We start from the raw sequence: 16,064 nt of genomic DNA, 5'->3' as shown, positions 1-16,064 counted from the left end.
AAATTCAATGCATGAATGAGATGGGAACCATGAGATCGCATAGTTCAATATCACCCTGTTATTGCAAATTATAACGACCCAAAATAGCGGATTTGATGACATTAATGAGATCCATGAATTCTGATTGGAATCCGGAATATTATTCCCCTTCAGTAAATTCTAATTTATTGAGAATTTCGGTTTTAATATGATTATGGCAAATCGTTCTTTTCTTTCCATATAAATTCAAACTCAAATCCATATCCTTAAGTTTGAATGAACATAAGTATATTGTATACATATAAGATTATCCTACTAATTTAAGAATTAATGTATCAGAAACTCATGATATATAGCATAAAACCATATATTTAAAAGAAGCTTTTTTAAAAGAGAAATAGGCAAATGATATAGAAAAACTTGCTACGAGCAAATTCATCATAAGTTAACACCATGTGGACACTTATGAGCTTATTTAATAAAGAAAAGACTTAAATATACATGACATAACTGAGCATTTATTTTATTGGATTGTTTTCTCACACGTATTATTTCACACGCGTATTTCACACACGTAAATATTTCGCTCAGGTGGCAATATGTTTTATTTTTTACGACGCTAAATCACTTATTGCAAATTGAAAATACTGTGAAAGAGATTTAATTCCAGATGTTTAGTTAGCAAGCACTAGGTTTGATACTTTAATGTACTTGGTTTGTTTTATTCCTTTCTGAAGGCATTTGTTGGTGTTGTAGAAGCACATTATCTTCAGAGGTGATGTGTGCCAAGAGAGGACGCCTATAAAGGTTCTGTAGCTGATACTGCTGTGCCAAGTACAGAACTGGTGATCTTCAGTGCCGTAACTTCATCGCTAAACCTACTGGATTAAAAATAGCATCTCTGAAGCCAGCGATTTTAGTGATAGCTTTCTCGCACAGCGAAATATTTTTATTTAGTTGTATATGTCTGCAAAATCATTGCAAGCTGAGGATGGTTTTATTTTTGGTTGTTATTAAAATTTATCGTTAGCATCGTATATCTAACGTATAGTTATTCATCTGAGATTCATTAACTTCAACTAAAATTCAAGTTAAATATTCTATAAATGCATGTTATTGCCTTTTAGAATGTCAAAGGGAGTATTTTAAAGGGATACACCTGTTACCATTAAAAATTTAAATATCAAAAAGTTATTGGACCTGTATCAATACTGCTGGCGTGTTATGCGGAAAATTAACAGAAAATCACGATATCATACTAACTATTTGAATTAAATGCAAACTAACTAATTTTACTAAACAGTTTGAACATAAATTTCATAAATGTTGTTGTTGCAAGAGGTGAAACCCCCGGTCCCCCGGGCCGAAACAAATTCAACTATCAGGCCATAACAGGCGCCAACCCGTCAAACAATAACGGAGAACAACGAGCCAGCCATGTTCCATTAGATTATCCATTCAAATCAAAATCCCTATCTCTTCTATATTCTGCTTAATTATTATCATAATTTTTCAGCTGCTTGTTTAAATTTCTCATAATTTTCAATATCCCCATTTATATCAAACTGGTGTCTCTGAACTGTGTCTCTAGCAAAACTACAAGATTCAAGGAAGTGGTAGTTATTACCGTTTACTTTACAGAATTGACAGTTTTCATTTTCTGAGAGACCAAATCTCTTAAAATATGCTGAGAATCGTCCGTAACCAGTAATAATTTGTTTCATATTTATACTATTAAATATTTTCTTTTTGTCAATTTTCAGAAATCTGATATAACCATTATTTTTCTTATATTTTTCTTTTTTTATATTTTTATTATAGACGATTCTCAATTTTCTTTTCATTCCACAAATATATTCTTTTTCAGAATATTTAATAACGTTTTTTTCGAATACAACACTTCAATTTCTTTCATAGGCCTTGAACAGCTTCCTTTGCCAGTGTGTCCGCTCTCTGCAATATACCCAACATGGGCCTTGATCCAGTCTAAATTTATATTATGAATTTGGCCATAAATTTGGAATCATTTTTAATTTATTTTATTAATAAAGTATTAGTCTGCATATTAGAACTTTCGTATAAAGCAGACAAAGCATCGGAATAAATACTTATTTTTTTTTATGTCTGTAAGTTAAGTTTTCTTTAATCCATAAAAAATTGCTCTAATGTCAGCTTAAAAAATTTCGTTTAACGGATTCAACGTATATATTTGGTACTCGATCTCTGTTCTATACAAATAAATCAGACATGAACAGACAACTCTATTATTCATTTCCTATCCGTCTGTATAAATATCAATCTGACCTACATCCAGAAAGTTCTTATCAAATGTAATTAAAGTATTTTCGGCCGGATGGGTATCCATATCACAGTATTTATAATTACTTTCTAATATCTAATTCATCAATAAAACCATTTTCCGATAAAAAAATTATGATAAAAATACGTCTATTGCATTGACAGAGGGGGCACACCGGCAAGAATACATGCTACCGCATTTGAGACTGTTCTAAATATTCTAGTGACTGCTAGCATCCAGCCTCTCTGCACACTGTCCGATGTGTCATAAATGAAGTTGTTAATATATTATTAATTTCTACAATAAGTAAGTGTATAAGCTGAAATATTCTTACGCTTATTTTCATAAAACAACTCTGGCGATAATGACGTATCTGCAAAAGTGTTTAACATTCGCTTGTTAGTCTTTTGTTGTGGCTGGTGATGATGCTATAAAAAGTTGAAAATAATTTTTCAGTTAGATTGCCTATAAATGCATGGGTTCTGACGTAAACAGACTGAAAAAAGACATTTCTTTGTTATTCCCTAAACTGCTTAATTTACATTTAATTCAAAGAGATTGCTTTCATGAAAACATAGATAATAGTTGTAACAGAAAATAAATTGCTAAATAATTATTTTAGATGTTTACCTTAGGTTAGCTTAGGTTTAGCTCATGTGGTACTCCCAAATTCTATCAAATTTTGATTGTTATTTGCGGAACTTCTAGATAATTTGCACGGAAGCCTAAGATTTTGGTAGAACCCTATTGAAGACTATTCTTCTAATGAACTTTAACCTCTTTAACGATGACAAGGCTTGGTTACAAACACCTTTACGAAATTTACAATTAGCAGCACTTCGGTTTCTTGGCATTTGCAATCATTGACAGAGAATAAGCCGGTTAATAAAATATATCACTTAAAGTCCATTTCAAAAGAAAAATCCCAAGATACATTGAGCGACATTTCTTGAAAACAAAACACATTTTTAATAGAATTTAAAGCTAAACAATTCAGAATTTTATCTCCTATTAATGAAAAAGTGAATAATCGGACTGCATTTTAAACTCGAAATATTGGAATGTGAAAATTCTCATTTCATCCAAACATTAGTTTTTAGTTTATTAAAGATTTAAAGATGTCCTTTGATAAGATTTCAAGGAATTAATGCTTTTCATTGATTTTCTGTGATGTAGTCAGCTGCACGTGCGGCTGAAAACAGGTTCGAATACCAAGGATAATATTATTGATTTCTTAGTCCGGAAGAAACAAAAAGACCTTAACGTCTGCACAAATTCAATTCTAGCCACTTTAACCCGTGGCTACTGGTTGGCTAGAAACTGGAAATTCTAATATCCTAGGATAATAATAAATTAATTTTACTTACTTTCACATATCAGATATCCTGATGAAACACTTCAACTCATTGACTTCTCATTTATAAAACTGTATTATCTGCCCAAGGAGTCGATAAAATTATAATTCTTTTTCACCTTAAAAATAATTCAATTAACAGCTTTTACCGTCTAACGCATGGATGGGTATATGTTTTCGATGGCGGGCCAAAAATCTAAAGAAACATTTTGGCGGGCCAAGATAAATTTTTCTAAAATTTTAAAAACAATATACAAGCATTACAATTTATATATGTTAATGAGATGAATGAAATTGCGATTTCATTTTTAAAAGTTCCTTATATTGAGTTTCGAACGAAGATATACTGATGCTAAGGAACGAGGCTAAATGCTCATCTGTCAGTCTACTTCTGAAATAATTCTTTCTAAGGTGAATAGCTGATAATTCTAAGATGAATAGCTTTCTAGTGTGATAACATGTTTACATTTATAAGATGAAGCAAATATATCACTGATTTTTCTGGGCGTGAATATTAAATTTGGGAAACTTACTTTCGATAATGATTTGTAAAACTCTAACTTTGGATATTTAGAAACAACTGCTTGAGATGATTGTTAGATTGCAGCTCAGTCAATTCAAGTTGCAAATCTGACGTCACTGCTTCACAATTTACTGTGAAAGGCATGGTAAAAATATCCAATTTTCTTTGAATGGCATTGAAATCTTGAAATCTGCGTTCGAACTCAAAATGCAGTTTTTTTTCAAGCCATCTTCATAATTCTGAAGCTTTTTCTTTATTTACTGAGAGTACTGAATTTAACCTCTGGAAATGCGACAAATCGTTCTTAGCTACCTGTCCAGCAAACAGATTGAGTTTTAGTTTAAAAGCTTTGAGATGGGCCCAGATATCGTCGAAAAATTTATTTTTCCCTTGCATCTTGACATTCAGGTTGTCATATGACAAAGAAGGTCTGTGAAAAATGTAAAGTCCGAAAGCCAGTCTCTATCTTCTAACATTTCACACTCCGCAGAACACTATTTCTCATGGAAGAACGACACAATGTCGTCTTTCAACTGCTAATCTGACTCAAAAACACATCCTCCACTAAGCCACTTACTTTCGTGTAATACAGTACATCAGAGTGTTCAGATTACATGGACTAAAGAGAATCTCGAAATTGTCTGTGAGTAAGCCCATGAGATCGAATAGTATTTATAAGCTTCTCGACTGCATCAAGCACGGGTTTCATATTGAACTGCAGATTTACACAGAGCATCTTGATGTGTATGTAGAAAATACATTGTTCCCGGTATAGGTTTAATTAAAGATTCCAAGAAATCCAGATTTTTTTCCTGTCTTATTCATGTCATCGGTCACAATATTACATACATTTGTTATAGGCACTTTCAAAGTTAAATGCCATTCCTGAAATTCACGAAAAATATCACATCCCGTTGTACTTCCCTTTAATGAACGCATGCACGCTAGTTCCTTGGTAATTTCAAAGTTTTCATCATTACCTTTTTTAAATAATACTAATTGAGCAGTATCATTTATATCAGTGCTTTCATCCATACTTATGAAGTGAAATTTAAACTGGCCAATCTTTGACTTTAATTGTGATGTAAAGTTTTTATCGATGTCTGCAATTCTAGAAATCACCGTTTCGAGAGATAAGTTTACAGTCTCAAAATTATTTTTCTTCTCTGGACATAAAACATCACAAACTTCGAGCATGCATTGTTTAACGAACTCCCCATCACTGAGAACTTATTATTTTTAGCAATATTGTTATGCTACAATGTAACGTGCATGTGTAGCTGCTTCTTGGATACTGTTTACCTTCTTGAAAAATTTTGTTGGCCTGATAATTTTTTACAAAAACTTTCTGTATTTTGTTTTCTATCATATTCGGACAATTCTTCGTAATTGAAATTCTTATGCCTAGATGTGAAATGACGGGAAATGAATGGATTCTTTGAAGACTGCTACAGCTTCATTGCAGATGAGACACACTGGTTTATCTTTTACAACTGTAAGAAATATTTCCAGGCTCATTCATCATTAAACGCACTGCAGTCATTGGATTCCCATACGTCTGCTCCCCGAGAAAGAGATAACGCTTTTCGGCGGCAATCTACAGCTATAACTAATAAAGGAGTTCCGCTTTTCACACTTTACCAATTGAAAGCTGTCTGTGCTTGCCATTTCCGTCGATTTATGTTTTGTAGAACAAAAATAGAGAAAGTAAAAAGATATCAATCATTTGAAAAAAAATAATATTCAAACAAAATTGAAAATGAGATGGATATATAAATATATATTTCCTTTAATTTGCCTCGGACAGGCAAAGCAAAATTCTATCCGCGCCCGGTCAGAACCTTCCGGCGGGCTGGAGATAGCCCGCGGGCCGTAGTTTGCCCATCTCTAGTCTAACGTGAACTTGCGCAAATAACGTACTCTTCAAATACAGTTGAGTTCATAAATATCTTAGTACCTTAGCTGGTGTTCAATAATTTATTTATTCAATTAATACCTGGAAAACGAGAAGAATGTTGAAATGCGAGAGGTTAATGTGAATAATTTATTTGCTTTTAGCAAATTCATAATTTAAATTTACAATATAGAATAAAATGTTTCCTTCAGTATTTACTTTAATACCTCTAACGTTAAGAAAATAAAACCAATTTGATACCGTAGACTCTGATTTTTTTTCATTAACGTGCTGCAGAAGCCCCCCAAAACTAACAAAGTTTTCAAAATAACTTTTCTTACATTTGTAGAATGATTATAATTTTATCTATATCGGGAAACTGTCGAAACTGACAATGCTCTCACAGCCAGAAGCTTTCCAATGGCGGACTCTAGCCGTTTATAAACGGCTAGATCCAGCCATTTAGAAAAAGAAAATATTCTAACCTTCTTCTCGGTTTTCAGATAACTGCATGTTTCGTTCTGTACTTAATTCATAGTAATTAGTCTGTATGTAATTATCTTACAAAACATTGATCTCACTTTTCGCATGCCATTTTTCTTTTCCAGCGCCGACGAAAAGATCGACAGTACTTTCCCAACGAATGTCGTAGTGAGGAACAACGGTAGCTGCACTTATATCCCGCCCGGAATCTTCAAAAGTACGTGTAAAATCGACATCACATGGTTCCCTTTCGATGACCAAAAATGTGAAATGAAATTTGGGTCCTGGACCTACGACGGCTTCCAGCTGGATTTGAGACTGGCCAGCGAGGAAGGCGGGGACCTAAGCACGTACATCACTAATGGCGAGTGGATCCTGATTGGTAAGTTTCTTAGCAACGCTAGTTAGAGATAGTTATTATATTATTGCAGGATCCGAATCGATAGGTGATAGATAGAAACGTCACATATAATGCGTCGCCTCTGTCTATAATCAGTTATAATATAAATACGTAATACTTGAGCTTGCAGCTGTAAAACAGCTTGTGCACCTTTTTCGCCGGTTACTTTTGTTGACTAAGCTGCTCTTTATTAAGTGAATTTATACCTAAATAATGATTATTAGCACGCAGTCAGTGTCTTCCTCTTCTTTTCGTTACCAAAAAAAATTTAATAGTTACGAAAAAGAAGTAATTTTGCGCATTAGTATTGAAAATAATGACACAAAGATATACCTTATCTTAAATATTATTATAATAATTATGAAAAAGATAAATAGTAATAAGTTATAAAATTGAAAGATTATAATAATGTATTAAAAATGTATTAATAAAAATCTAACTTTAATTTTCTACCACCCCCGTTAAGTTTTCTTTGAAACATATCGACATACATATATAACATACGTTGTATATAATCTGCTAAATTCTATACCTGTATGAGTGCTCACCTTATTCTTCAGCAGATACAATTATATAGATTTTTAGATTTTTGTTGTTTACGAGACGTACTCGGCTCATGTTAATTCTTTTGGCTAGAGATTTCTAGTTACCAATGAAAAGTCTTATTTTTTTCCACTTGATTTAATTAATTGATTTATTTGTAGATTCTAAGCAAAATCGGGAAGAAAGTGGGTGTTTTAGGGATTCTAATCGTAACTTTTAGACTAAACTATCAACGCGTGTGAAACATAATCCTTAACTCAGCTTCCAACACACCCATTTATGTAAGAAGGGTAAAAGAAACAATAAATTAACCCTATAATTATAATGAAAAAAATTATTAATTTATAAATATTTATAAATTTTATTCCAAATCTATTCTCAAAATTGTCCTCATTTCTTACATTAATTCCTTTACCTCCTATATCTTTAAATAAGTTAAGCTGGGATCTTTAGACTTAAGGTGAGTAAAATTATCAAAAAAAAAAAAAAAAAAAAAATACCAAAAAGAAATTAATAGCCCTTCTGGACAAATTCCCTCTTTGGGTTAAAAAGAAAATTAAAGAAAGAAAATCTCAAAGCTTTTAGATTTCATATTACACCCAAAAAGGCGTTTTTTAATATTTTGTGTATTACCATTATCACAAAATATTTAAAACCAGCATATCTTCAGAATTTCCGATACATAGTTTCGCGCTAGAGATAAAAATGATTTTCTTTCTTTATTTTTTTTTTTCGTGCAGTGTTTCCGTTACTCGCTTTGAAATCGTTGTGTTTGTTAATCAAAAATTCGTTAAAATTCTACAAAATTTGAAATAAGTGATAAAACAAATTCAAATCGTTGCGTTTGTTAATCAAAAATTCGTTAAAATTTTACAAAATTTGAAATAGATAATAAAACAAATTCAGAATTCAAAATTCGTGGTTCCAGTTGCCCATGTTTGGTGCAAAGACTACGTTATTCAAAATTTGATGGCTGTAGGTACGTTGCTTTTTCACAATGCGATAAATATTCATGCCTTTATACAGATTATTCATTATTTAGTTTCCTTAAATATGATACATGGCAATAAAATTTGGAGGCAACAGTTTGCAAACTGAACCAGCGCAGAAAATGAGAAGACGCAACATGCCGTTTTGAGACTAATAGCCTTTGGGCTAAAAAGAGAACAAAATACAATAATAAAAGCCTGAAGTTTTAACAGCTTCTACAGTAATAAATTTGAAATAAATAATAGCAGAAAAAATATAATTAATTTAAACTCTTAAACGGAAGATCAAAAATATAATGAAGTTAAAATCTGTTTCTTGTAACTAGAATACAAGAAGTTTTCTGACAAGTTTCAAGTTCGCGCAAATAAATGACAATTCATTAATTTTAGTTCAATTTCATCCTCGGGTAAAATGGTTTCCTAGAACAATCGATTGGTTACTGCCAGGCAATTCTTCGAAGACCTTCTAAAAAAAATATTTACTTCCTATGTTTTAATTTTTAAAGACCGCTTCCGGCTGTAACTCTCTGTCCATAAAGTAAGCCATCACAGTTTTATGCTGCGAATTCATGAAATTTTAATGCAGAGAGTCTTAGCTTGATGACAGCGTAGATTCAAACATGCATTAAAAATAGAAAAGATAGCTAAAATTGAAATAAAACTTAGGTTAAAGAAGTAAACGGAACTTAACAAATACTAAGATTAATTTCAGACTTTCTTATAACTTTAATAACAATAAAAATAGTTTGCGTGCATATGAATTCATTTTCTACATCTGTACCGATAGTTCTTTTTATTTATCAAATAATAATAGCCTTGACCATACGGAAATTTCTTTTTTCTGAAATATCGAAATTTATCATAAATATTATAAATCTAAATATCTAAAGCAAAAACACGTTGATTTACAACATACAGGAATATTGATCTCAAAATAGAATATTAGCAAATTACATATTTAACTAATTATAGAGATGTTATACATACATGAAAATTATGCATGCGTTTCTAACGCAGACAGCAGCATACAGATAAAAATAAACATTTCAAATTTAGATAAGACGTTTTGGGTCGTATATATGCATACGCACAAGAGTACTCAACGCATATTAACAGACTATTCAACGCACTTTTACTTGCAATACTTTTTAAATCGTTATATGTGTTTGAACATTATTCGCACATAAAGAATCTTCACAAAACGCTGCGATTTCTCTTTTTCCCTCTTTTTATTTCTTTATGAATTCTTTCTTTTTACTGACAAGCAAATAGATAAGAGTTTTACACACCTGTTCACTCGAAACTTCTGAAAAATCCGTTAAGTGTTGATCACAACAGCAATGATTATATTAGACTTTCTTCTTGATGTATACTCAAATGTGAAATGATCAACTCAACTTAATCTGAACGTTCTGTTCAATGCATATCAATCTGAAAATACCTACTCAATTACATTTACGTTTATATTCATGATCATGTATTATTCAGACGTTTTTTTCCTCTTTCATGCACACGTAAAGCAAATTTACATAGCTCTGTTTTTAATGAAAAATTATATCTATTTATGTACATTTTAAATGTTAAACGTCCATTTCAATAATTACAGTTCCCTTTGACTTTTGAAATTTTCATTTAATAAAATATTTTTATAATTTTCACTTAGTATTGTTTCAGAAATTATATGATAACTTTAATTTCAATAAAATATTGTATTAGTTAAAATATTAATGTCTTCAATTCAGCCAAACAGGCCTGAGAAAAAAGATTCATGAATAAAATGCAGTTACTAAATAGAAAAGAAACATTCATTATTGAAAAAAACCATCAGATGAGACTTCATTTAACCACGCCTGACAATAGAAAGGGAAATTCATTCTGCAGCCAATTGTCTTCATAATGACTTTTAGAGGATGTTCCTTAAAAGCTCCAGTATAACAATTCCCATGTTAACAACTCTGCTTCTAAAACGCAAAATCAAATGAAAGGGTTCCTTAAGCAACTTGTATACACCTCATTTTATTCTCATATCCTCTTTAAGTAGCTGTTAACATTATTGCCGCTTTTCACCTTAAGATTACTTATTTCTAGTGATTCATTCTTTTAACGTTTTGTTTAGAAAATTATCAAGAGCTTCATCTTTTATATAATTTTACTTCCTTTCTCCAAAGTTGAGAAAGATAAGAATCTGAAGCTCTAAAGATATGGAAAGCAATATTACTTAGGTGTGAGAATGAAATGCCTTGGAAAATTCTGTTGCGTATCAGTAAGAAAAAGCTACGTAATACAGTTTTTTATTATTGTTCTTAAGCTCTCCTGTGAAGCCAACAAATGTTTGACTGATTGGCTAACGTAACATAATGCTGTAATTAGATTCGGATTCAGCTTTTTAGCAATGTGGTTATGCAATCAGTACAGTTACTGGATCTAATTATGCAATCAGTACAATTGACACCTAGTGTATATTAACTACCTTAATATTTCAATCAAAATATACCTTAAATTTCTTGCCGCTTACTAGAAAAACGTAGCTGGCGTCCTCCAAAACGCACATCTAGATTACTGGCTATATGCAAGTATAATTAGAGGTTTCGTATCCCTGGAGATGGAAGAATGCGAGAATTATATGAACTCTAAAGTGTTGTAAACTTACTCTGGCTTAAAAGTTGTGACCCTGACTACAATAATCTTACACAAGCACGGATTTTTAAACTCATTATTGAATTTATTTAACCAGTTCTATTGTGTTACAACTAAAGTAAAAATTTACAAAAGTAAGGTGTGGATTGTTTGAGGACCATATTTAGTAATAATTATACGACCTATATTGCACAATTTGTCCAAATATAAAAATAAAATCCTTTATCACAAGACAGTAGATCCGCATAAACTGTGTAGCTCCTCCCCAAATAATGGAAAATACTCTGCAGAACAGTTCCAGGGTGCCCCACCTTTCTCCACCTACCTTTACCTCTCGAGAAGGCTTTCGGCTAGCCGTGTATTTCGAGTGCCCCATTGCAGTACGGACACTATAAGCTTACAAATTCCCATGCCTTCATATGGATTCAAACCCTAGCTCAACGATACGGCCGTCAGCGTCACTAATACCGGTTGAGCGGCTCTTACTAACTGATAACAAAAAAAAAATGAGGTTGTAGAGTCTCGTACGCTTCGGCAACATAAACTCACGAGCTCTAAAATGACTGCGGAGGAATTATCCTCATGTGTTTAACAGTAGGCAGACAAAGTCAGTAGAAGGGTGCAAATAGTCTTCAGAAAGAACTGGCAGTTGACCTTTTTTGGGTTTACATAAGTTACTACTTCTAGCTTAATTTAAAACAAGTAATGTTGAATTAAAATAAAATAAAATTTAAGCTAGCTACACGGTTTACACGAGGAAACACGCGGAAAATAACACGCGTAAAGCAAATACGCGGAAAGTAAACAAGCGGAAAGGCTCTGGCTCGTAAAAGTCTGCGGGACAAGTCTAATGGCTGGAAGCACTCATCGTCACAGAAACAAGTCGTTATTAAATCATGGTAACAACGTGGCATCAATCAGGCAGAACACGCACTAAAATCAACTTCTAGTTCCTAGTTTCACTTTTATGTCGCAAATATCGTGCAGCATGCACTTCAAGTTTTCGGACTCTTTGAAGTTGGGTCGCTGAGGACACATCACAGTGTAGGTCTCTTAGGCGGTAAAATCAACTTGCGAAACTTTCGCTTAAATAGCACTTCTTTCTCCCTTTGGCTGAATAAAACGCACGCTATCTAGTTTACATTCTGGCACGGAAAGCGTGGGTGAAAATGAGAGTGAAAGGAAAGTAGCTTTAACTAAAAATTAACTATTAGTCAAAATAAATGAATAAATCCTCACAAGGTACTTATCAGCATCGAGCAAAAAAGAGAATGGTTGTTGTTCCGACCATTACTAAAGTCTTTCAGGGCCGACTGCGAGCTTTTAACACTCTGAAAGGCGGGGCTTTTTGGATATGTTTATGAAGACCTGTATATCAGCTAAATTTAAAAAATTACTTATTTTAGTATCCGTTTTCTCAAACTTCTGTTCATTAAGGTGATATTTACATCATTAAGAAAGTAAGAAAGCAAAATATTTTAAATTATAAACTAATATATATTGAGTGACAGAAAATCTCACGATCGAAGAAAAACCTATCATTCCACTCAGGGGTTTTAAACTCTATTGCACTCTGAGCACATTTGCAAAATGTTTTGATCTGCGAAAATATGTATAACATAAATAAAAGGGAAGACGGAGCTAGAGTAATTTAAATTAAATTTATCAGTTAAATAAATTTGTCACAAAGTAATTACAAGCTGGTATCATTTACAATGTATTCTACAAAGATTCGTCTTCCCACAGCCGTACAGTTCTGGGATTTTTGCTACTGCTGAACTTAGCTTCTAACCCTATAGCTTAGACACTGCATCTTACTAAACCACTTTTCTCTAGAAAATTAAGATAATTTATGTATTCGATAAACTAGTTTCTATTTGTTTTTCAAAAAAGAGTATTAGGCAAAATATATTTATTCTGTGAAAAAGACGTAGGTTCTATTTATCGACAGTAAGAAAAATTAGGGATAGGTATAAATAATTCTATCCAGATTTAATAAGCTTTCACTGACATAAATATTGAGTATACTATATTGTCTTTTATGTTTAAATGTACTGAAAATCTTAAGAGCAGTATGCATACTTGAATGGATTCTCAAAATTTGGCTCTCTCCCAACGTTTACGAGGCGAAGCTTAGTGGGCAATTATTATGTTCAGTCCTGCTGACAGTAGGTAAGAATTTCTGTATGCCAGTGGTGCACCTGAGTGAGAGAGATTCTACGTAAGTATCCTGTATACAACAATGCATATAAAGCAACATAAGCATTAGTATTATAGACTGCTCGACATTGAAGATGCAACACAAGGAAGGAGTTGTCAGAAAGTGATGAAATTTGGAAAAAATACAGAGACAGCAAACAGCAATAAGTGATCTTTATTTCGAAATGATAGTCAGAATACAGAGCGAGAACGCCGTCAGCTCAGTAGGATGTAGAACCATCGCGGACAGCGATGCACGAAGAAACACGTCCAGGCATAGAGTCAATAAGAAAGCGGATGGTGTCCTGAGGGATAGCTTTCCATTCCCTTTCAACCATTTGCCACAGTTCGTCTTCTGAACGAGACAGGGACTGCAAAATCACATCCCACACATGTTCGATTGGTGACAGGTCAGGAGAGTACGGTGGCCAGAAAAGCATCTGTATACCTTGCATAGCATGTTGGCAGATGCGAGCAATGTGTGGTCGGGCGTTATCCTGCTGAAAAATTGCATTAGGCAGTCCCTGAAGGAAGGAGATTGCCACCGGCCGCAGTACATTATCCAAGTATCGTTGGGCCGTCATAGTGCCCTGAATACGAACTAGAGGTGACCTGGAATAGTAAGCAATAGCGCTACAAACCATTATGCCATGTTGTCGCGCGTTGGGGCGTTCCACAGTTACTGCCGGATTAGATCTGTGTCCACGTCGACGCCACACACGCATGCGGCGACTGTCACTGGATAAACAGAAGCGTGACTCATCTGAGAACACGATGTTTCGCCATTTTGTCATCCACATCGCTCCATTCTAAACGTTGTCGTCTTTGCGGTGGGGTCAATGGCAGTCTTCGTAGCGGACGCCGTGAGTGCAGGCCACGTTAAACCAATCGACGGGAAATGGTTCTGGTCGACACGGGAACATCCAGAGTATCTTGCACATGCTGCAGAATCACGGTACAGTGACTTGCGGGACCGCCACAGCTTGTCGGCGGATGCATCGATCCACGCGTGCTGACGTCACTCTGGCTGCATCTGCATCCCTCCTTCTTCCCACATTTCCTTGTTCCAACCATGTTCGCCATAGCCGATGCACCGTTCTCGCATCCATGTGGGTATCAGCTGCGATTTGACGTAAGGACCAACCTGCCCTTCTCAGTCCGATCACCATACCCCTAGTAAAGTCGTCTAACTGCTGGAAGTGCCTTCGTTGACGGCGGCCTGGCATTCTTTTCTATTACACATATCCTCCGGTACAAAAACCAACTTTCTTCGATAATTCGTCTGGCAGAAATAACGACACGAATATTGCCCATTCTGCACGTTCCTTCCCTTATAGCTTACTTCACGTGCGTCGGAGAGCTGCGCGTTTCACATCATTCGCATAACTCAGTGACGTGCGTCTACTCTAAAATTTGCATAAATTTCTGACCACTCCTTCTTGGTGTTGCATTTTTAATGTCGAGCAGTGTATATGCATCATAGGATAACATATAAAGCAGTAGATTGGATCAATAATATTTTCATACTATTACTAACTACGAAACATGCAAACTATGACATTATTCGCAATGCATTTCAACATCTAGTACAGTACATTCTTAATTGTAACTGTACAGTTAGTTAGTAAAGAACTTGGTCTTTGATATTTAGATACAAGAAGAAAGCATCAAAATTACATATTGATATAAGTAGATACTTAATCTACGTGCACTACTTGATACAGTGTACACAATGGTGTAATCAATGATATAAACATATTGTGTATGGAAACACAGGTATGGAATGATGTAAACATATTATGATACGAGGCACATCGAGAAAGTAAGTTTCCCGGTGTTTTCCCTTTTAACGTAAACGTGTAATTACCCGTGTCAATTGCGCATGCGTAATAGATCTATGACGTATCAATCATATGCCAGCAGGGCAGGTCCCGCCTCGTGCCACTAGCGTGGTAGCCATTGGTCCGAAATGGAAGCTATTATTCCTTCTCCCGCCGCCTGCGAGGTTCGGTCGGTGATAAAGTTCTTGAATTCATAAAGCATTGCGACGATTGAAATTCATCGTCAGCTCTGTCAGGTCTATGGGCCCAACATTATGAGTAAAGAGATGGTGCGTCGCTGCTGTAGGCAGTTTTCGAGAGGTCTTCAAGGTGTCCATTATAAAGAGCGCAGTGGCCGACCGTCCCTCATCAATGATGATCTTGTTGAGCTTGTGCGGCAGAGCATGATGAAGAAACTTCGCTTCAAGATTACGGAGCTGAGCAGCCATTTTCTGCAGATATCGCGATCCTTGTTGCATGAGATTGTCACTAAGCACCTGGTGTTCAAAAAATTGTGTGCCAGGTGGGTGCCGAAAAGCCTGACATCCGAACACAAAATTGAATGTTTAGGAGCAGCCTGACATTTCTGCAACGGTATCACGATGACAGCGACGAGTTCCTCGACAGGATCGTCATGGGCGATGAGACTTGGATTTCGCACTTCACCCCGAAAACCAAGAAGCAGTCAATGCATTGCGGCATAGTGAATCTCTGGTCAGTGCGAAATTCAACAAACGCTGTCGGTACGGAAAGTGATGTGCACGGTGTTCTGGGACATGAAGGCATCATTCTGCTCATTGAGTTTCTTCTACATGGTGAAACAGTAAACGCTTACCGTTACTGTGAAACACTGCGGAAATTGCGATGTGCCATTCAAAATAAGAGGCGTGGAATGCTTACTGCAGGTATTGTGCTCCTCCATGACAATGCTCGTCCACATACCG

At 34.6% G+C, this 16,064-nt stretch overlaps 1 protein-coding gene across 9 annotated transcripts in view; it reads left to right on the top strand.

Annotated features, from left to right (window-relative positions):
* LOC118183570 (neuronal acetylcholine receptor subunit alpha-7-like) overlaps positions 1-16,064 on the top strand; it is a 999,128-nt gene that overhangs the window by 796,898 nt on the left and 186,166 nt on the right. For all 9 annotated transcript variants that reach the window (XM_085815221.1, XM_085815227.1, XM_085815222.1 and 6 more), the window contains exon 5: positions 6,658-6,914. In XM_085815221.1, coding sequence (XP_085671347.1) covers positions 6,658-6,914 — 257 coding nt within the window. The remainder of the gene's footprint in view (positions 1-6,657; positions 6,915-16,064) is intronic.

This window comes from Stegodyphus dumicola, chromosome 4 (assembly GCF_044657685.1).
Source record: "Stegodyphus dumicola isolate Sdum_Otavi_A_Nest chromosome 4, ASM4465768v1".
Lineage (NCBI taxonomy): Eukaryota > Metazoa > Arthropoda > Arachnida > Araneae > Eresidae > Stegodyphus > Stegodyphus dumicola.
Note: the sequence above shows the minus strand (reverse complement) of the source record. Positions and strands in the feature narration are given on the sequence as shown.